A 21816-nucleotide genomic window follows, 5' to 3' on the forward strand; every position below is an offset into this window, starting at 1 on the left:
TTGTCCTATTTAGGCTTTCTACTTCCTCCTCGATCAGCTTTGGGAGATTATGTAAATCTAAGAGTCTTAGATTGACATATATGTCTTCTTGGTTCTCTAGCTTACAGTTCTACAATTTAAGCCTAAATTTGTTTATAGTAACCTCTCCTTGTATTTTGAATTTTGGAAGGATCTGTTATAGTTTCTCCCCCTTCTTCTCTGATCTGATTTATTTGAACATGTTCTTTTTTACTCCTCATGAGTCTAGCAAAAGGTTTGTTTATCTTGTTTATTTTTCTAAAGAACCAGCATCTGGTTTCATTGATTCTTCTAATTGCTTTCTTGTTTTCTATGTTGTTGATGTCTGCTCTAGTTTATATTGTTTCCCCCCCTTTAACCATTTTTTGATTTGTTTCTTGTTCTTTCCCCAGATTTTTGAGATGTGTGTTTAGATGGTTTGAATTGGGCTTTTTCTTTTTTTCTCAATGTAGGTCTTCATTGCTATGCACTTTACCCTTACTACAACTTTTGTTGTATCTCATAGACTATGGTTCCTTTCTCATTTTCATTAGTTTCCAGGGATCTTGTTATTTATTCCTTGATTTCCTCTTTGATCTGATTGTTATTTAGCAGTGCTTTTTTTCAACTTTCAAGAGTTGGAAGTTTTCCCCTTTATCTTTCTGTTGTTAATTTCTACTTTTATGACATTGGGGTCTGAGAAGGTAGTTCTTACAATTTCTCTATATTTAAATGCATGTATATTTGTACCCTAATGGTGATTTATCCTGGAGAATGTTCCATGTATATTAGAGAAGAATATGTGGTCTTGTTTTGGGGGATGCAGAACCCTGATTATGTCCAATGGTCCCAGTTCTTTCAGTTCATACCTTAGGGCTCTTGTCACTTTTTTTTTTCTTTTTGGGTCACACCCAGCGATGATCAGGGGGTTACTCCTGGTTCTGCACTCAGGGATTACTCCTGGCAGTGCTTGGGGGACCATATGTGATGCCGGGGATCGAAACCGGGTCGGCCGCGTGCAAGGCAAACGCCCTACCAGCTGTGCTATCGCTCCGGCCCCTCTTGTCACTTTTTATTCTGATATTCGGTCAAGTTGATTTGTCTCATGGAGAAAGTTGTGTGCTGAATTATATCGCTACCATTGTCTTTTCACTGATATGTTTAAGTTTGTGATCAGAAGCTTTATGAATTTTTTCAAATCTTCATTTAGTGCATAAATATTGGTGACAGGATTTCTTGAGCTATTGTTTGCTTGACCAAATAAATAGTTCTCACTATTGTGTCTATTTAACACTGTGTCTAATTATTTTCTTTACATTGAATGACCTGGGTTCGATTCCTCTGTCCCTCTTGGAGAGCCTGGCAAGCTACCAAGAGTCTCTTGCCTACACGGCAGAGCCTGGCAAGCTACTCGTGGTGTATTAAATATACCAAAAACAGTAACAACAAGTCTCACTTGGAGACATTATTGGTGCCTGCTCAAGCAAATCGGTGAGTAAAGGGATGAGTGATACAATGATACAGTGATACATTGAATGTAATTTGGTCTGATATAACTCTGTCCCATTTATTTTTAATCTTTAATTGAGGTGTTTCCTGTAGGCAGCAAATGAATGGATTTTTTTCTTTCCTGATCCATCTACCTACTCTATGACTTTTTAGAGGGGAATTTAGCCCATTAGCACTCATAGAGGTTATTGACATAATAGGCTGTGTTGCTATTTGATTGCTGTAAATCAGAATTTTTTGTGCAAGGATCTATTATCTTTTTTAAATCGTCTTTCAATAATTCTTAAAATATTGGTTTAGTTGTCACAAACACCTCCGACACCTCTTTGAACAGGTTCTTATGCTCTCTCAAGTCTAAATGATAGCTTTGCAGGGTAGTGGACACTAGGCTGAAAGGTTTTTTTAGTTGGTACTTTGAATATGTCAGTCCACTCTTTCCTAAAGATCCAAAAATGTAATATGTGAGGTCTGTTGTGATTCTTAAGTTCCTTCCTTATATTTGAAGGTTTTCTTCTCTCTTTCTGCTTTAAGTAGTTAGTCTTTGTGTTTTGATTTTATCACTTTGATTACTATGTGACTTGAAGTTCTTTTGAGTCTATTTTGTTTGCTACACTTTGGTCTTTTTAAATATGTTCAGAAGCCTCTCAATATATCAGGGAAGTTCTCAATTATTTTATTCCACCAGGGATTCATCTTTTTTACCTTTTTCTTCTCCTTCTGGTGTTCCCATGATTAAAAAATTATTTCTCTTGCTACTGTCCATAATAAATCCTACATTCTCTTCCAGTTGTTTACTTTTCTTTTCTTCACTTTGTTTTTGGTAATGACTCATATTTTGTCTCCAATATAATTGATATGATTCTCAGCATGTTTAATTCTGTTGCTGTGACTTGCTATTGTAATTTTAACTCCTTCAATTTCATTTTTATGAGCTCTTTGATACCCTGGAAGAGTTCATCTTTAAGTTTTTCTTCCAGTGATTAGTGATTGCTTTCTTTCCATGACCTTTGCGCAGAGCATTGATTTTAGTTCTATCCCTGTCTGCCAGAGGAGGTGAAATTTTTTGTTCCACCATTTTTCCTAAAGATTTGCAGGTGCTATGATTTGAATTTCCAATTCCCAAATCTCTGTGATCTGATCTAATTTGATTTTTAGCAAGTAAATCTCTTCATAATCTGTTAATCCAACAATGTCTGTGTTCTTAGGATTTTACTTCACTAGTCATGCAATTCAGTGTCTAATATTTTTGTTTATATAGAAGGGTTCAAATACACATATTTGAGGAAATATATAAGATCCAGAAAACCTTGGAGTTTCTGGGGATAAATGGGTGATATTGTGCCTTATCCCCACCAATTTCCAAAGAATCTTGGGTTTGAGATGAGTTTAGTAGTGACTTTTTCTGGTTCAGGGGACCCAGAAACAGGTCACAGATGGCACATGAGTGAACAAGTAGGATCTAGCTAGAGGCCTTGACATATCTTAATGCTTTTCAATAAAGTCTTAAATTTTCTGATAAAAACAGCAAGTAGCGATAATCCAATTTATTTTGAATAGTTTATAATCATTATGAAGATCACATTCTGGAACAGTTTAAAAAACTTGTGTCTACACACAATCCATCCATTTTATAGATCCTCCTTTGACTATGCTGAAAGACAGTTGACCACAGAAAGCTTAGTGGCAGTGATCTGGTATATGTCTGTCTTGAATTATCAACCTCTAAATTTACTCCCACAAAAATTTTCAATAGTATTATTAAATATTTCTCCTATTTAGATAATTAAAGGAGAATAAGTGTAAACCTTTTTATGATATAAGTTAATTGCTTAAGGACATCCAAATATCAGTCCAAATTCAGTCCTAATCCCAATCAGTCCTAATAAAGCATATATAAGTATATGCTTTTATTACAATTAAAAAGCAAAATAAATTATGTTTTGATTGAGCAATCCAATTTAGAATTTTTCCATAACAAGATCTGAGAATAATATTTTATTTCTTACTCAAATTAGGTATGCCATCCTAGTACTAACCAAGGCAGACCCTTAGCTTCCAAGATCAGAAAAAAATGCGGCGTATTAAAGACCTCAATATCAGACCTGAAATCCATATAATATAGGGAGGAAAATTAGGGAAGAATCCACAATGATACTGAAGCTAAAGGCATCTCCAAAGATAAATCACCACTGAGCAAGCAAAAAAGAGGCAAAGATAAACAAATGAGACTGCATTAAACTAAGAATCATCTGCACCTCAGAAGAAACAGTGATGAAGATATAAAGACAGCCCACAGGCTAAGAAAAAATAATTAACCAATAATCATCTGATAAGAGGTTAATATCCAAGATATATAAAACACTGGTAGAACTTTATAAGAAGAAAACATTCAACTTCATCAAAACAGTGGAAGAAGAAATAAACAGAAACTTCTCAAAGAAGAAATTCAAATGCTCAAAAGACACATGGAAAAATTGCTCTACATTGCTAATCTTCAGGAGGATGCAAATCAAAACAACAACGAGATATCATCTCATACCACAGAGACTAGCACACATCAAAATGAACAAAAGCAACAGCAACCAGTGCGGGCATGGATATGCGGAGAAAGGAAGTTTCCTTCATTGTTGGTGGGAATGCTGAGTTGGTGGGAATGTCTTATGGAAAACAATATGAGCATGTCTAGAAAAGCTCGATATTGAGCTTCCATAGGATCTAGCAATACCACTTCTGGGAATGTGCTCCAGGGGCCCCAAAACACTGCAGAAATACTACCTGAGGGGCGATCATGGGAAGCGGGCATTACCGGCATGCCCTTGGCCCAGATAAGATCTGAAGCTGCCAAGCGCAAAACGGACCCTCTGCTCCTAAAGGCTATGATCCCAGAGGTCTTCTAACCTATTTTGGCACCCAGAGCGGCTTCTTACAGAAATGCATCTAGACTGTGAACTGAGCTAAAATATCAGAAACCCAAAATCGCGCAGCCGCGACAGTGGCCGCATGAGTTCATAGAGTCTTTATTCTCAGCAGTGAAAAGAAATTATCAAATGATGCTTTTTCAGCAGGCCTGATTGTTGGGGGGAAATTCACGCAATAATAGCAATTTCTCTATTGAAATATTGAATTTATTCAAAGTATAGAGTGAATAAAGTGAAGATCATTAGCTACTTAGGTGGGGGCTGGGTGGGAGGTGGGTATTTTGGTGTTCTTGGTGGGGAACATGTGCACTAGTTAAGGGATGTTGGTCAATCATTGTATGACTGAGACTTAAACCTGAAAGCTTTGAATTTTTTTCTGGAGATTCAATAAAATAAAAACTTAAAAAAAAAAAAAAGAAATGCTACCTGCACTTCTATGTTCATTGCAGCTTTATTTACAATAGCCAGAATCTGGTAACACCCATGTGCCCGAGAACAGATGTCTGGTTAAAGAAAACTATGGAAAATCATAATGAAATGCTATGCAGCTTTTAGAAAAATGGAGGCATGAAATTCGCTTATAAATGGATGGAAATGAAGAGTATCATGCTGAGTGAAATTAGTCAGAAGAAGAGGGACAGACATATAATGATTGCACTCCTTTGTGGGGTATAAATAACCATAATATAAGACTAATTAATATGAGACTAATACTCGAGGATAATAGAAACAAGGGCCAGGAGGACTGATTCCATGGTTGGAAGCTTGCTTCAAGTGTTAAGTGTGTGTGTGGGGGGGGCAGTTGGGATAGAGAATAGACTATGGCAAAGATAGTTGGAAATTATCACTCTGGATAAGAACTGTGTGGTGGAAGTAGGTAAAGAAACAAACATGATAATGTCTCAGTATCTGTATTGCAAACCATAATGCCCAAAAGGAATGAGGGAGAAAGAGAGAGAAAAAGAGGAGAAGGAGAGAAAGAGAGAGAGAAGAGAGAGAGACAGAGACAGACAGAGAGAGGCTATGACAGAAGCAGGCTATGGGTGATGTGGGGTTCCTGGGGGAAACTGGGATCATTGGTGGTGGGAAATGTCCACTTGTGGAGATGGGTGTTGGAACATTGTGTGATTGAAACCAGATCATGAACATCTTTGTAACTGTGCATTTCACAATGACTCAGTAAAAAGTAAATCTAAAACAGATCAGGGGGAAGGTCATGGGTTTTACTCTTATAGCCATGTCATAAAACAAAACAAAACAAAAGAAAAACAGTTTTTTACATGAGGAACTTCGAAATAGATATGTACCAGCTGATACTGCCTTGCCCCAGTATCCAAGGAAAATATTCATCTTTTCATTCATATTTCAATGTCATTACTAGTAACTTGATTTAAAATATAATAAATGGAAGCATACAGTTATATAGTCAGCCTAATGGTAACTAACAGACAATATTACATTTTCTAGAAAACTTGTAGTAATACTTATTTTTCAATGATTATAAACCATTAGAAAATTATTTGTTCAGTACTAAGCATACTTCCTGGTTACTATAAAGTTTAGAAAGCAACCCTCAGTATACCAAGTCCAGAAATAGAATAATTTCTTTTTATTGCTACTAAGATGTAACATTATGTGAAATATCTAATAGTTTCTCTTATTCTTCAAGTTATTTAGAGCATAAATCAATTATCTTATTCATATTCAAAACTATTTAAAACCTATGTGACATTTGCATTTAGTATGCTTTAACCTTAAAAGACAATTATGGTCACCGATAGCATATATCTAAAACCTTTAACTACTTTGACTCGAATAAAATTAACTTAGCGATCTAATGCTTGACCCTCTGTGTAAAGCAGCCCACTATAAAATCATCAACCATACTTTAGCACAGCTTGAAGTAGACATACATTAAAACAATAACAACAAAACAAAAAGCAGACCAGTAACATACAGAGACAAACCCAACTCTCCAATAATGGGTGATTCTTCTAAATCATGAGATATTCACAGAAAAAAAAAATTGAGGTACTCATATTAGAAGTATAAGATCTGTATACAGTGATTATATAGTTAATCATGTTCATATCAACTTTGTGAAGGGATTGGTACATGTCCAGCTGTGATCAAGGCTTACTCATGAATCTATGCTCAGAAATCTTTCCTGGTGGTCATCAGAGGATTGAACCCAGATTGACCACAGGCAAGACAAGAGCCTTAACCCTTATCATTTCTCGCAAGCCACTAACATTATATTTTGATAAAGCAACAACAATAAGCATTGCGTTAAATAAAAAGTTCTGATAATAACTGCATCCTAATAAATCCCTTTATCTAAACAAAGTGGAAGTTTAAACTATATCTTGTTTTATTTTTTATCTCTACTTTTATGCTTAACCTGTTTTAGTGAAATGCATTCAAGCTCCAGAGGCAGTACAACAATAAGGATGGTCAGATGGTTTTCTAATTTAATGCTATCACTAGAAGGATAAAGGAAGGAATACACCAAATTTACTATCTTTTCCATCCCTTATGATATCTCTGCTTAGTTTCATTTTTATTTCACAGGAAAGAAGGTAAGATAATGTACCTTGCTGTGAGGGCCCAGATGCCAAGTAATTACTACAAGAGACTCCAGCCATGACATCTGAGGCCAAGACTCTTGAACAAACTCCATTTTACCTAGTGACCCCACTGTGGTGATTAATTGGCTGAGTGCGAAGCCCTAATGAGTGTGTCAGATCTTAGATGCTCTCTAGGCTAATGCAATTAGCATTATTTTCAACACAATATTGCAGGTACTAAGTAGAAAGATTCATTACACACCAGAGAAAACTATATATGCCTTTCACTTGCTTTTTAAAAAAACTTTAAGAAAATAATTAATTACAAGTCCCCCTAAGGTAAAGACCTTACAATTAGGACTAGGAAACAGAAATATTTTTAAACCAACATTTTTAAAATATTTAAAATATTTTTAAATATTTTAAAAATATTTAAATATTTTTAAATTACTTTAAAAATAATTTAAATCCCATTGCTGTATGTAAAGTAACATCATTTTCAGAAATTAGAGTGACATTGTAATTTTCCAGATTCAAATAAGAAAATTTGATTTTATAAACCTTGCTGGAAGAGCCAGGTAAAATACAACCTATTCAAAACAAAATATGTGGACCACATTAGAGAAAACAACATAAAGTGAATAACTGACCCAATAACTGTGTCTTGAATGACTGAACCAATCAGACATTTTATTCGAAATAGTTACTAGATTTCAGGGAAAAAAATCCTATCTATGCAGGTAAAGGAATTTATTTTCATATTGAGGTTTTAAATAGTTCTATTTGCAGAGTGGTTAAAAAATAACAAAACAAAAATAAGGGTTTTAAGTAACAACTTAAAAAAATCTGATAGTGAAATCTGTTACTGAGATTGATGTAAAGAATACAGTTGACAATAACATACTTCACTTATAATTTATAAATATATACTTTATATATTTATATATTATCCTCACGTATCACGAATCACGAAATCCCGTTAATCACCGATTTCTCAGGCAGGCTCAGTAACCTCTCATTTCATCCTTTCCCTGAGATCTTAGAAGTCTATCTCCACTCAGCTCTCCTAAAGATGTCACACTGGGGGCTCTTCAAGGTCAGGGGAATGCGATCCAGCTTGTTACTGGATTTAGCATATGAATACACCATGGGAAGCTTGCAAGGCTGTCCCATATGGGCAGGGAACAATCAGAAGATTGCCAGTTTCTCCCAGAGGGAGAAGTAGGCCAAAGATATCACGCGGCCGCAAAGTGGTCACGCACTTCTGAGAGCTTGCTTTTAAGTCTCTCTCTGGATGTTGGCCGTTGATAGGATTACCCACACCTGGGTTCCTCTGCCGGCACCTTCATGCATGAGGCCTGGCCGAACGTGTGGAGAGGGGCCTTGAGCATGGCTGTAGCTAGGTTCCGGTGGTCTTTGGCCGCCGGGAGCTCTGCTCGGGGTGGGGAGGGAAGCTGGAGCCCATCCCCTCCAAGGGGCCCCAGGGAAGACAGCCAGGCGTGCGAGCAAGAGACTCTCATATTATCTAATGCATATCATGTATTTTGTGTTACTGTTGCTGTTTTTGGCATATCAAATACACCACGGGTACCTTGCCAGGCTTTGCTGTGCAGATGGAATACTCTAGGTAGGTTGTCAGGCTCTCTGACAGGGGTAAAGGAATCAAACTCAGGTTGGCCACATGCAAGGCAAACGACCTACCCGCTGTGCTATTGCTCCAGCTCTTGACCCAGAAATATGGAAAAAACGTTTAAAAATTAAAAAAAAACCCAAATCCTTCATTTCACTCTATTAAAGGACCTTGCCAGGAAGTCTCACAATGGAGACATTACTAGTGCCCACTTGAGCAAATCAATGAGCAATGGGATGACAGTGACAGTGACAGTGATATATTTTATAATATATTAAATAACTGTTATATGTTATAAATATATATTGTGCGTATTTAAAACTTAGAAGAGATACAATAACCTTATTTGTTCATTACTCTAATGAATTACACTTCATTTAAACATTAAATGCATGTGATAATATTAATATGACCACTTAAAAATGTTTAATAAGCACTGGGGATTATGAACTATTTCCATCACACAATCACAAATGATAATAGTATAGTTTTGCAGCAGAGGTGAAAAGTTTTTTGAACTTAATGCTTATAATTAATAAAGTTTCTTATTCAGAAGAAAAGATTAAAACTAAAAGTAACACATGATACAGTATAGGATAGACTCCATTCTGAATACAATGGAAAGATATTTCCCTTGGACATTTTACAATTTAGTAAATCAGTGCTAATAAATCCTCATTTAAATAAATATTTAAGACTCATGTGGATAGTTTAAAATTCACTGCATCTCTAAAATAAATAATCAATCTTCATTATACTTTTGGTAGGCTTTAAATAACTATTATATCAAAAGGGTCCTTAATATTCCAAGATCCTACATGAAAACATTGTAACATGGCAGAATTGTTTTCTTAATCTAGAATTCAATTAATTAAAAGGAATCTCACCTCCTGCATACATAACAGCCAGCATAATGGATGAAATCCAAGCTACTTCACTGTAGGAAGTGTTGAATACGAACTGAATTTCTTTGAAGAATACTGTGATGGCTTTAGGGAGTGCATATGAGAAGCCAATGGAGACAAAAGCTGCTGCAATCACGACCCAGCCCCAGCCTCCATCAGGAGGTTGATATAGTGCAGGTGGTGCCATTTCTTCTATTTTTTTCACCTTCAAATAACCTATGTAATAGAAAAACAAGAGAACAGCTTAAAATCGTACTTCCCTTTTTTGTGTATCAATTTTAAAAGTCATTAAGATGGCATGTTATAGCTAGAATGATAAATACATCTCCTCCATATTCTAAATACACTTTTACTCATAAAGTTTATACAAAATATTAAGGGATACAAATGACCATTGTAATGTTATAATACTATTATGATAGTGTATATAATACTGAATGTTATAATAATGAAAGGACTTAAATTTTTGTGAAAAGAGCTAAGAATTTTTATTTATTTATTTATTTTATTTTTAAAATTTATTTTATTCTTTAATTAGTGAATCACCATGAGGGTACAGATACAGATTCACACATTTCGAGCTTGTTTTTCCCTCATACAATGTTCGAAAACACATCCCTCCACCAGTGCCCATTCTCCACCACCAATAAGCCCAGTATCCCTCCCACCTCCCAATCCTATCTCCCCCACACCCACCCTGCCTCTGTGGCAGGGCGTTTCCTTTGTTCTCTCTCTCCAATTGGGTGCTGTGGTTTGTAATAGGGGTATTGAGTGGCCATTGTGTTCAGTCTCTAGTCTACCAAGAGTATCCCACCAGCACAGCAGAGCCTGGCAAGCTCCCTGCGGCGTATTAGATATGCCAAAAACAGTAACAACAAGTCTCACAATGGAGAAGTTACTGGTGCCCACTCGAGCAAATCGATGAACAATGGGACAATAGTGCTACAGTGCTACAGTACATCAGTTTTAACTGTTTTTAAATATTATATTAAGTGAATTCATGCAACAATTTTCATTTCTCTTATGATTCAATTTAAAATAATTTTCATATATCCTTCCATTCTGTTATAAACAGCAGAATTTCAGCATTTTATAGTGCATGAAATACTATTGTCTACTTTTACCTATAAATATATTTTGTTTATCCAATATTCTATCCAAAGGCACTTTCCTTGTTTTTACATTTTAGCCATTATAGTAACACAATGATAAATGTTGGGTTGCATGTAACATCTTATGTTAATGTTTTAATGTCCATCATATAGATACCTAAATGTATTGCTGGATTGTATGGTCACATTATTATATTATCAAGGAAGCTCTATAGTGTTTCACAAAATATCTCCATCAATTCACATTCTCACAACCAGTGGAGGAGAGTTCATTTTTCTCTTTAGTTTCCAACATTGCTATCACGGCTTTTGGAAAAGGCCTCCCTCACAGATATAGATACAACCTTTGAAGCAGTAATTTTCTTTCAATACACCTACATAAGTGGGAATTATAGCTTGTATACTACTTATATTTTTAAGTTGAGGCCAAAGAATTTACATTCCCAGGAAGAAAAATACCAGGATTCCCATTTTCCATAAACTTGCTAAAGCCTTCCATTTCTTCTCTTTTTCACAATAGTTACTTTGACAACTGATTGATCATATTTCATTGTGGTCTTCAACATCAACATTCCATGATATTTAATGATCTTGAACAACTTTTAGTCATATGTTGGTAATTTATAATTTGTTCACCTATAGAAAAATATTCAGGTTCTTTTTTTATTTTATATATTTGGGATATTAACCTCTAAAATAAGTGGTTATTAAATATTTGGTCATTTTTCATACTGTTAAAGGTTCTATTTGCTATGCAGAAAGTTTTAATTATTTAAAATGTGGAATATTTGACGAGCTAGCATATCATTCTCAAGCAGGGACCATTGTACTCTCTACATCATTCCAAAGTTAGCATGTGTACTGGCAGAGCAACGTCAGAAAATGTTTTTGTTTGATGTAATTCCATTTATTTATTATTGCTTTTGTTGCCTTTGCACTTTGATGTCCAATCCAAAATACATCACCTGACCAATGTTAGGAGCTTGCTTACCCTTCTATCATTTTCTAGGACATCTATAACTTAAGGTCTAATGTTCAAGTCTCCCTATTTTGAGTTGTTTTTATGTATGGTTTATGGTAGGAATCCGGTTTCATTCAGTCTTACTTTTATTTATATTTTGCTATTGTCAAATGCGAAATATAGCCCATATCACAGTGATCAGAGGCAACACACACACCTCACCACACACCTGTACCTCGGGGAGTCTGTACTCTAAGTCCTGGTTCTTGGCTTCCACTTCCTCCTTAGGGTCAAGACAGTGCAGTTCCTCTACAATGCCTCCAATTACTGCTCTACCATGACCTTTGGGAGAATGACTATTAATGGTCACTGTTCTCTGTTTTGGCTTCCTCATGTGAGGCCCTGCACAGACTTTGTGTCTATAACATTATTTATTGCTCATAAGCTGGGAACTTTTTCATTCTGCAATCTTTTCTGCCATTTTGGCCCTATTCTTCATAATAGCCCTGTTCTGTGAATGCTTCTACTTAAAGGCAGCATACTCATTTTGTTGACTCCTGAACACTGAACTCGCAGCCAATACTACAGATTACTTCTGAATGCTGCTTATCTAACACACACAATTTCAGTAAGGTACAGCTACTCATTCCCGGTCACAGGAACACTATCAGCCCTTCAAAACTATACTTGGTGGTGATGGTTGGGTGTGGGGATTCAAAGAAGGAATATCTACAAAAGTCATCATCATCATCATCATCATCATCATCATCATCATCATCATCCCATTGATCATCAAATTTCTCGAGCGGTCTTAGTAACGTCTCCATTCGTCCTAGCCCTGAGATTTTAGAAGCCTGTCTTTACTGGTCCTTCCCAAGAATGCCGCATTGGAGGCTCTTTCAGGGTCAGGGGAATGAGACCCAGCATTGTTACTGGTTTGGGCATATGAATACGCTTCAGGGGGATGCAAATCAAAACAATAATGAGATATCATCTCATACCACAGAGACTGGCACAGATCAAAATGAACAAAAGCAACAGCAACCAGTGCGGGCATGGATATGCGGAGAAAGGAAGTTTCCTTCATTGTTGGTGGGAATGCTGAGTTGGTGGGAATGTCTTATGGAAAACAATATGGGCATGTCTAGAAAAGCTCGATATTGAGCTTCCATAGGATCCAGCAATACCACTTCTGGGAATGTGCTCCAGGGGCCCCAAAACACTGCAGAAATACTACCTGAGGGGCGATCATGGGAAGCGGGCATTACCGGCATGCCCTTGGCCCAGATAAGATCTGAAGCTGCCGAGCGCAAAACGGACCCTCTGCTCCTAAAGGCTATGATCCATTAGACTGACTATAAAACTGTATGCTTCCATTTGATTAGATTTAAATCAAGTTACTAGTAATGACATTGAAATATGAATCAAAAGATGAATATTTTCCTTGGATACTGGGGCAAGGCAGTATCAGCTGATACATATCTATTTCTAAGTTCCTCATGGAAAAAAACTCTTTTTGTTTTGTTTTGTTTTATGACATGGTAATAAGAGTAAAACCCATGACCTTCCCCCTAATTTGTTTTAGATTTATTTTTTATTGATTCATTGTGAAATGCACAGTTACAAAGATGTTCATGATCTGGTTTCAATCACACAATGTTACAACTCCCATCTCCACAAGTGGACATTGCCCACCACCAATGATCCCAGTTTCCCCCAGGGACCCCACATCACCCATATAGCCTGCTTCTGCTATAGCCTCTCTCTGTCTGTCTCTGTCTCTCTCTCTTTCTCTCCTTCTCCTCTTTTTCTCTCTTTCTCCCTCATTCCTTTTGGGCATTATGGTTTGCAATACAGATACTGAGACATTATTATGTTTGTTTCTTTACCTACTTCCACCACACAGTTCTTATCCAGAGTGATAATTTCCAACTATCTTTGCCATAGTCTATTCTCTATCCCAACTGCACCCCCCCCCACACACACACCCTTAACACTTAAAGCAAGCTTCCAACCATGGAATCAGTGCTCCTGGCCCTCGTTTCTATTATCCTCGAGTACTAGTCTCATATTAATTAGTCTTATATTATGGTTGTTTATACCCCACAAAGGAGTGCAATTATTATATGTCTGTCCCTCTTCTTCTGACTAATTTCACTCAGCGTGATAGTCTTCATTTCCATAGCTTGTCAGGTTCTCTCAGAGGGAGAACTAGGTTATAAGATGTTGTGCAGCCATAAAGTGGCTTCCAGGAGCTTGGTTTTAAGTCTCTGGATGTTGGCCATTGTCGGAATTACACGGTGCTGGGAGCAGTCCCTGGGTGTGACCGCCTCGCTACTGGAAAATGGGAAATCTGGGCAGAAGAGACCCAGTATCAATCTGAGCAGGCTTGGAGGTCTCAGCCCCGGGTCCCACACACCTGGGTTCCTCTGCCAGTACCTTCATGCATGAGGCTCATTCGAATGTGTGGAGAGGAGCCTTGAGCATGCCTGTGGCTGGGTTCTGGAGGTCTTCAGCCACGAGAGCTCTGCTTGGGGTCAGGAAGGAATCTGGAACCCACCCCTCCGAGGGGCCCTGGGGAAGACAGCCAGGCTTGTGGGCAAGAGACTCTCTGACAAAAGTCACATGTATGTAAAAGTATGGCACTAAAGACTGCATGAAGAATACCTATGATACAGTGTGAGAGCTAAAACAAGAATGCAGACCTCAGTTGAGAATGTGTTTGCTGACTCAGTTTTGTTATTTTTCTGTAAATACCTGCAAAATTACTATTAACACTTAAATATTTTTTTCATTCAGACAAATTTATATAGAAATTTTAGTAATGAAGATTAACTACATCATTTATAAACATTTTTATATATGTATAGAAAAAGATTTCAATTATTTCTAGTTATTTGTCACTACTAAAATGCTTATTTATGTATGATTTCTTGGGGAAACTTTTACTAGCATTTCTGTATAGATGATAGAACAGAAACAATGAAGACACACTACACATTTACACTAACACCAGCAGTATATGAAGCTTTTCCTTGTTACATAACTTCACCAATGTGTTGACTTAAAATACTTTGTTTTTTAGTTCACTAATCATGAAATATTGACTATAGTTTTAATTTACATTCTGGTATTACTTATAATTTGAGCATCTTTTATATAGTGAAAGCCCTTCTCTTCTGTGAATGACAGTTGTCATAATTTACTAGCTGTGTTTGTACCAAAGGATTCTTTTAGCAATTTCTACACCTATGCTTTCTATTTTAATTCTTCAGTGGTTAATCTAGAAATTTTAATATAATTTAAGTTTTGAAAAGTAGTAGCTACTACGTTCCAACTATATAAGCATTCATTGAGAATTTAAAATAGTTATGAGATAAGGAGCTGGGAAAAGACTAACTTTGCAAAGAAATAGTTACTTTTTATTTTAATAAATAAAATGTAAACTAATACATGTTGAATATAACTTGGTCAAGATATATACATAAGTAAATGATGAATTTATCATGAAAATCCAGGAAAGGACTCAAAAGCAAAAGCCAAAATAAACAAAAAAAACTTCTGCTATTCATATGGAATGATAAACCCATTTTTTTGCATGTAGCTGTCCAGTTTTGCCAGCACTGTTTGTTGAAGATGCTTTCCGTGTCTCACTTCACATTTCTTGATCCCTTACCAAAGAATAGATGATCAAATATTTCAAGGTATGTGTGAGAATGTTCAAACCTGTTCCATTGGTCTGCAGCTCTGTCTCTGTTCCAGTACCATTCTGTTTTAATTATTATCACTTTGTAGTAGAAATTGAGGTTGGGGAGGGTGATTCCTCCCATATTATTGTACCCAAGAGTTGCTTTAGCTATTTGTGGGGGCTTATCATTCCATATGAATTGCAGAAGTGTTTTCTCCATTCCTTTGAAGAATGTTATGGGTATCCTTATAGGGATCGCATTGAATTTATACAATGCTTTGGGGAGCATTTCCATTTTGACAATGTTAATTCTCCCAATCCATGAGCACGAGGTATCTTTCCATTTCCTCGTGTCCCCTTTTATTTCTTGAAGTAGCATTTTGTAGTTTTCTTTTTACAAGTCCTTTACCTCCTTAGTTAAGCTGATTCCGAGATACTTGATTTTCTGAGGAACGATTGTGAATGGAATTGCTTTTTTCAAATCACTTTCTTCTCTCGTTATTTGCGTATAGGAAAGTCATGGACTTTTGGGTATTGATTTTATAGCCTGCAACTTTACTATACACGTCTATTGTTTCTAAGAGTTTCTTAGTAGAGCTTTTAGGGTTCTTTAAGTATAGTGTCATATCTGCAAATAGTGAGAGCTTGATTTCTTCCTTTCCTGCCTGAATGCCCTCCCTTAATATCTTTTTCTTGCCTAACTGCTATTGCAAGTACATCCAATACTATATTGAACACAAAGTGGAGAGAGTGGGCATCCTTGTCTCATCCTTGATCTTAGAGGGAAGGCTTTTACTTTTTCCCCATTGAGGATGATGCTTGCCATAGGCTTGTAGTGGATGGCTTTGACTATATTGCAGAAAGTTCCTCCAAAACCCATTTTGGTGAGGGTTTTCATCATGAACGGATGTTGGATCTTGTCAAATGCTTTCTCTACATCTATTTATATGATCATATGTTTCTTATCATTTCTTTTGTTGATATGATGGACTATGTTGATCGATTTCTGAATGTTAAACCATCCTTGCATCACCGAGATGAATCCCACTTGGTCATGGTGTATGATCTTTTTGATGAGTTGTTGAATTCTATTTGCTAATATTTTGTTGAGAATCTTGGCATCCAATTCATCAGGGATATCAGCCTGTAGTTTTCTTTTTTTGTGGTGTCTTTGTTTGCTTTTGGTATTAGGGATATATGAGCCTAATAGAAACTGTTTGGGAGAGTTTCTCTTTCTTCAATTACCTAGAAAACTTGAGAAGAACTGGCAACAGGTCCTCTTTAAATGTTTGGAAGAATTCGCTAGTGAGTCCATCTGGACCTGAGCTTTTGTTTTTGGGAATTCTTTTGATTACAGTTTCAATTTCCTTGACATTAATAGGACTATTAATATATTCCAGGTCTTCTTGATTCAGGCTTGGAAGATTATAGAAATCTAGTAATTTATCCATTTCTTCTAGATTCTATTGTTTTGTTGGCATACAGACTTTCAGATTAGACTCTGATGATTTATTGAATTTCTTTGGTTTCTCCTGTGATATCCCCCTTTTCATTTCTGATTTGGTTTATTAGGGTTCTCTCTCTCTCTTTCTTTGTGAGTCTTGCTAGTGGCTTATTAATCTTGTTTGTTCTTTCGAAGAACCAGCTCTTGGTTTGATTGATCTTCCAGATTGTCTTCTTTGGTTTTCATGTGGTTGATTTCTGCTCTACGTTTTATTATCTCTTTCCTTCTCCCTGCTTTGGGCTTCTTTTGTTGGTAGTTTTCTAAAATCTTGAGCTGTGATGTGAAGTCATTTATGTGGGCCCTTTCTTCCTTCCTGAGAAATGCTTTCAGGTTTTCTGCATCTGTTCTGTCTTCAGTGCATCATGGTCTAAAAAGATAGCTGATACATTGTCTATTTTCCTCATTCTGTTGGGGTATGTTTTGTGGCCTAGCACATGGTCTATTCTGGAAAATGTTCCATGTGCACTGGAAAAGAATGTGTATTCTTTTTTTCTTTTTGGGGGGTGATATAAAGTCCTGTATAGATCTATTGTCCTTCTCTCTTCTATTTCTTCCTTTATAGGCAGTATTTCCTTGCTGAATTTTAATCTTCTTGATTTATCCAGAGGTGATAGGGCAGTGTTGAAGTCTCCAACTACTAGTGTGCGACTTGCAATGTCCTTATTAATGTCTGTTAGCAGTTGTTGTAGGAATTTAGCTGGTCCCTCATCGGGTGCATACACGTTTAGGAGAGTGATTTCTTCCAGCTGTACATATCCCTTGATTACGAAAAGATGTCCTGAACTGTCCCTTCTAATCTTTTTCAACCTGAAATTTATGTTGTCCATTACTATTAGGGCCACCCAAGTTTTTATGAGAGAGTTGTTTGCTTGCAGGATTGTTTTCCATCCTTTTACGTTTGGTTTTGAGTCTATGAAGTTACTGAGCTGTTGTTTATCCACAAAATGGCTTATCATTCCTTCGAGTTTGAATGAGAGCTTAGGCAGATAAAGTATTCTTGGAGAAGCATTCATTTCATTGAGTTTTTTCACTATATTCCACCATTGCCTTCGTGCTTGGAGGGTTTCCGCTGATAGGTCTGCTGTAAGTCTAAGGGGTGCTCCTTTGTATGTGATTTCCTTCTTTGACCTTGCTGTTTTCAATATTGTGTCTCTGTCCATGACGTCCATCACTCTAACTGTGATATGTCTTGGAGATTATTTGTAAGGGTCTCTTTTGTATGCCTGCATTCTCACTTTGGGAACTTTTCAGCAATGATTTCTTTGACTGTGGCTTTGTCATTGGGATTGCTTCCCTGTCCTTCTGGTACTCTGACGTTTCTAATTTTGTTCCTCTTGAAATCATCCCCTAGGACTCTGATTCACCCTAGAGCTATTTTGAGGTCTCTCCCCATTGTTTGTTGTTGCCTGTAGGCTTCCTACAGCTCATCTTCAAGCTCACTGATTCTGTCTTCTTCTGTAGCCATTCTATTGTTGAGGGCACCCACTGAGTTTTTTATTTCATCTACCAAATCCTTTATTCATGACACTTCTTTTTGTAGCATTTTTTATTTCTGTTCTCATTTCTTCCTGTATTTTCTCAGCTGTGCGTTTCATTGTTTCTTTCATGTCCTCCTATAATTTAATGGATACCTGTTCCATTGTTTCTTTGAGTTCATTGAACATTTTCAGCATTTTATCTCTGAATTCTTTATCGGAGAGCTCAAGTTTGTGGTAAACCCCTACTGAGGATTCTGGGCTCTTTTCACTGTCCTCTCCTTGTGGTGGGGTTTTGCACTTTTTCTTCATGTTGTTGTGGTAGAAGGGAGGAGTGACTTCCAAATTCACTATCCCTATTCCCTCTTGTTGAGAACAAGGATTCTGGATGTGCTTGGTCGATGGTCTTCACCTTTTTATTTTCCCCTTCTAGAACATGTCCTTCATTTCAGATATTCCTCTGTTTCTTATGTGAGACCTTCAGTGATGCTTTCAGTGCTCTTTTATATTGGGCTTGTACAGCTGCTTATACTCATTGGTATTTTGGTGAAATTGGAATAGACTATCGGCCTATTGGCCTGCTGGGTTTGGGATAGCTAGGATGTTACTCACGGACTTAGGTAATGAAGACTGAGATGTCACAATAGATTGCTGAGCTTTAGGCACCAGTCGCTGTTGGCTCCAAAAGAGGCCATGCCCACTTCAGTGGAGGCCACGCCCCCTGAAACATAGGCAACGCCCCTTGCAGCACTCTAGCTTGCTGGGATGCGGGAATTGCCGGTTGCGGGGAGCGGGAGGTCACACACCTGGTTCGAAAGAGAAAACGGTTTCCGTCTGGGGAAGGGTATGCCACAGGCCAGAACAGCAGTCTGGGGTGGGGGTACGATCTGGGTCGGAGACATTGGCTGGCATGCGGGAATGGCAGTTCGGGGAAAGTCAATAATCAGTTTTAATGAAAGTTATTTATAACAAATATTTGATAATTTTTATCTGCACGCCAACCTTTCATAGATGATCAACTTTCCTGTTTCTCTAAAATCTCATCTTAAATATAATCGGGATGAGGCCAAAGAGAAAGTACAGGGATTAGGGCTCATATCCTGCATGAGGCTGATCATAGTTTGGTTCTTGGTGACACCTGGTCCATTGACTATGATCATTTTTTTCAGGTCCTCAAACACTGTCTCCTTGCACTGAACCCCTAACCTAGTTGATTGAAATTTTCTACAGTGGTGCCCCAATTCTTCAAATCTGACTAGAAACCTACACTAATTCTGATTTCTATTCATTAAACTATTTCTCTAATGTTTGTAGTCTAAGATTAAGTTTGTCCTTTAACTTGTCAACTACATTACTTATCCTTGCTTTGTTATGTAACTCATACCATTTTTCCAGATGCTAAACACACTCAAGTGTTCTTTTAAAACTTACTATATTATTAATTATTTTTCTCTTTAATCTTTTCCTTTAGAATTTTTTTTTAGAGCTCACCAGTTTACTCAGCATACAACTTTTTTTCTTTTGGGTCATAACAAGTGATGTTCAGGGGTTACTCCTGGGTCTGAACTCAGGAATCACTCCTAGGCGATTCTCAGGGGGACCATAAAGGATATTGGAATTGAACCTGGGCTGGCCACACTGAAGGCAAATGCCCTACCTGCTGTTCTATCACTCCAGCCCAGCATACTATTTTTTATTTTCTGTTTGGGAACATTTATTTTACTTGACCTGAATTTTAACTGCATACTCCAGGTTTGGCAATCTCCTTTGTATACCTTTTAACTTTCTTATTTATTACCTATTTTTTCAATATAAATTGATAGCCATTCTCTTAAATAAATCACTACAAAGTGAATACAAGACCTATTTATCCTTGAGAAATTTGAATCCATGTTAGTCCTTTATTCTTTATGAACAACTCATAAGTTGATTAGTAGTCAAGATCCTATTATCTTGACAAACATCTAACTTTCCTATATAGGATTCTGTAATATTTTATACAATTTATGGCTACAGTGTTAATTCTTTTTGCCAAAAACAGTAACAACAAGTCTCACAATGGAGACTTACTAGTGCTCGCTCAAGCAAATCAATGAGCAAATTGATGGGATAACAGTGATGATGAAAGCATAATCAATAAAAAAGAGGAGTAAAGTCTAATTTACCTCTGACAGATGTCCGCTTCAGCAGGTATCTTTGTGTTGTATATAGAATGTTAAATGGAGTCAAAATTCCTTGTCAGATGATATTTGAAGGTGGTACACATGAAAGGAGGTGTAACAGATGCTAAATTTTCTAAAAAAAAAAATTGCAAGCATTATATGAATACTCAATAGAATTATCATTCTACATCATCACAGTAACCACCAATATTTTTATAAATAGCAAATGAATGTCATATACACATATTTAATCTACAATATTTATCAAATATGATAATATGTGTATGCACATATCTATACCTTAAAATATTTATTATAAAATTCTGACTTTACATTATGTAAATACATATAATAAATGCATGAGAAAAATGATAAAAGTAGTCAATGAGAGCAATTATATGGCTACCACTGTGATAAGAAAATGTATTATTATTCATTTTCTGTCATTAAAGTAATTTACCATGGCTATTTAAAGGGCTAGAGTGATAGCAAAGTGGGTAGGCCTTGCATGTGACCAACCTGGGTTCAATTTCTCCATCCCTCTTGGAGAGGCCGGCAAGCTACTGAGAGTATCCTGCTCACACGGCAGACCGGCAAGCTCCCCATGGCGTATTCGATATGCCAAAAACAGTAACAACAAGCCTCACCATGGAGACATTACTGGTGCCCGCTAGAGCAAATTGATGAACGACAGAACTACAGTACTACTACAGTGCTACAATGCTACATATTTGAATATTCTCTGAAATTCACTTAAATAAAATACATTTCCTCTGGGTCATGGGAAACAATTTTGGGATATTCTGATTTTCAATTCAAACTTTCTAATCAGATCTGGGTAAAAAAAAATAATGCATGTTAAAATCACCCTAAACATCAAGTTTTTTTTTTTTTTTTTTTGCTTTTTAGGTCATATCAGGCTATACTCAGGAGTTACGCCTGGCTCATCCACTCAGGAATCACTCCTGGGAGTGCTCGGGGGACCATATGGGATGCTGGGAATCAAACCCGGGTTGGCAGTCTGCAAGGCAAACTCCTACCTATGCACTATCACTCCAGGCCCCCTAAACATCAACTTAAATTTCACACTAAAATATCAAAGCTAATATTTATTCTATTTAACTTATTTATAAAGACTAATAATTTCTTTATATATTTTAAAGTAAATAACTTTGCTTTAAATATTCTATTTTCTGCTTTTCTTCAAGAGCTACCTGTCCTAAAACACTAAATAAAGGAAATATAGTTACCAGCCAAATGCTGTTTTTGTTAGACTGTGAGGAATGTTAGTGAGGTGCCAAATCAGTGAGATGATGAAGGTGGGAGAGTCAAACAATGGTGGATAAGTGAATTAGAAAATTGTGGTAAAAAGTGAGATATGTTCAGGT

General features: G+C 36.7%; 1 protein-coding gene across 1 annotated transcript in view; it reads right to left on the reverse strand.

Annotated features, from left to right (window-relative positions):
• Positions 1-21816, reverse strand: part of SLC16A7 (solute carrier family 16 member 7) — a 162896-nt gene that overhangs the window by 59008 nt on the left and 82072 nt on the right. The window contains exon 2 of the mRNA XM_055128144.1: positions 9509-9742. Coding sequence (XP_054984119.1) covers positions 9509-9713 — 205 coding nt within the window. The 5' untranslated portion in view covers positions 9714-9742. The remainder of the gene's footprint in view (positions 1-9508; positions 9743-21816) is intronic.

The sequence above is a fragment of the Sorex araneus genome, chromosome 2 (genome assembly GCF_027595985.1).
Source record: "Sorex araneus isolate mSorAra2 chromosome 2, mSorAra2.pri, whole genome shotgun sequence".
In the NCBI taxonomy this organism is placed as follows: domain Eukaryota; kingdom Metazoa; phylum Chordata; class Mammalia; order Eulipotyphla; family Soricidae; genus Sorex; species Sorex araneus.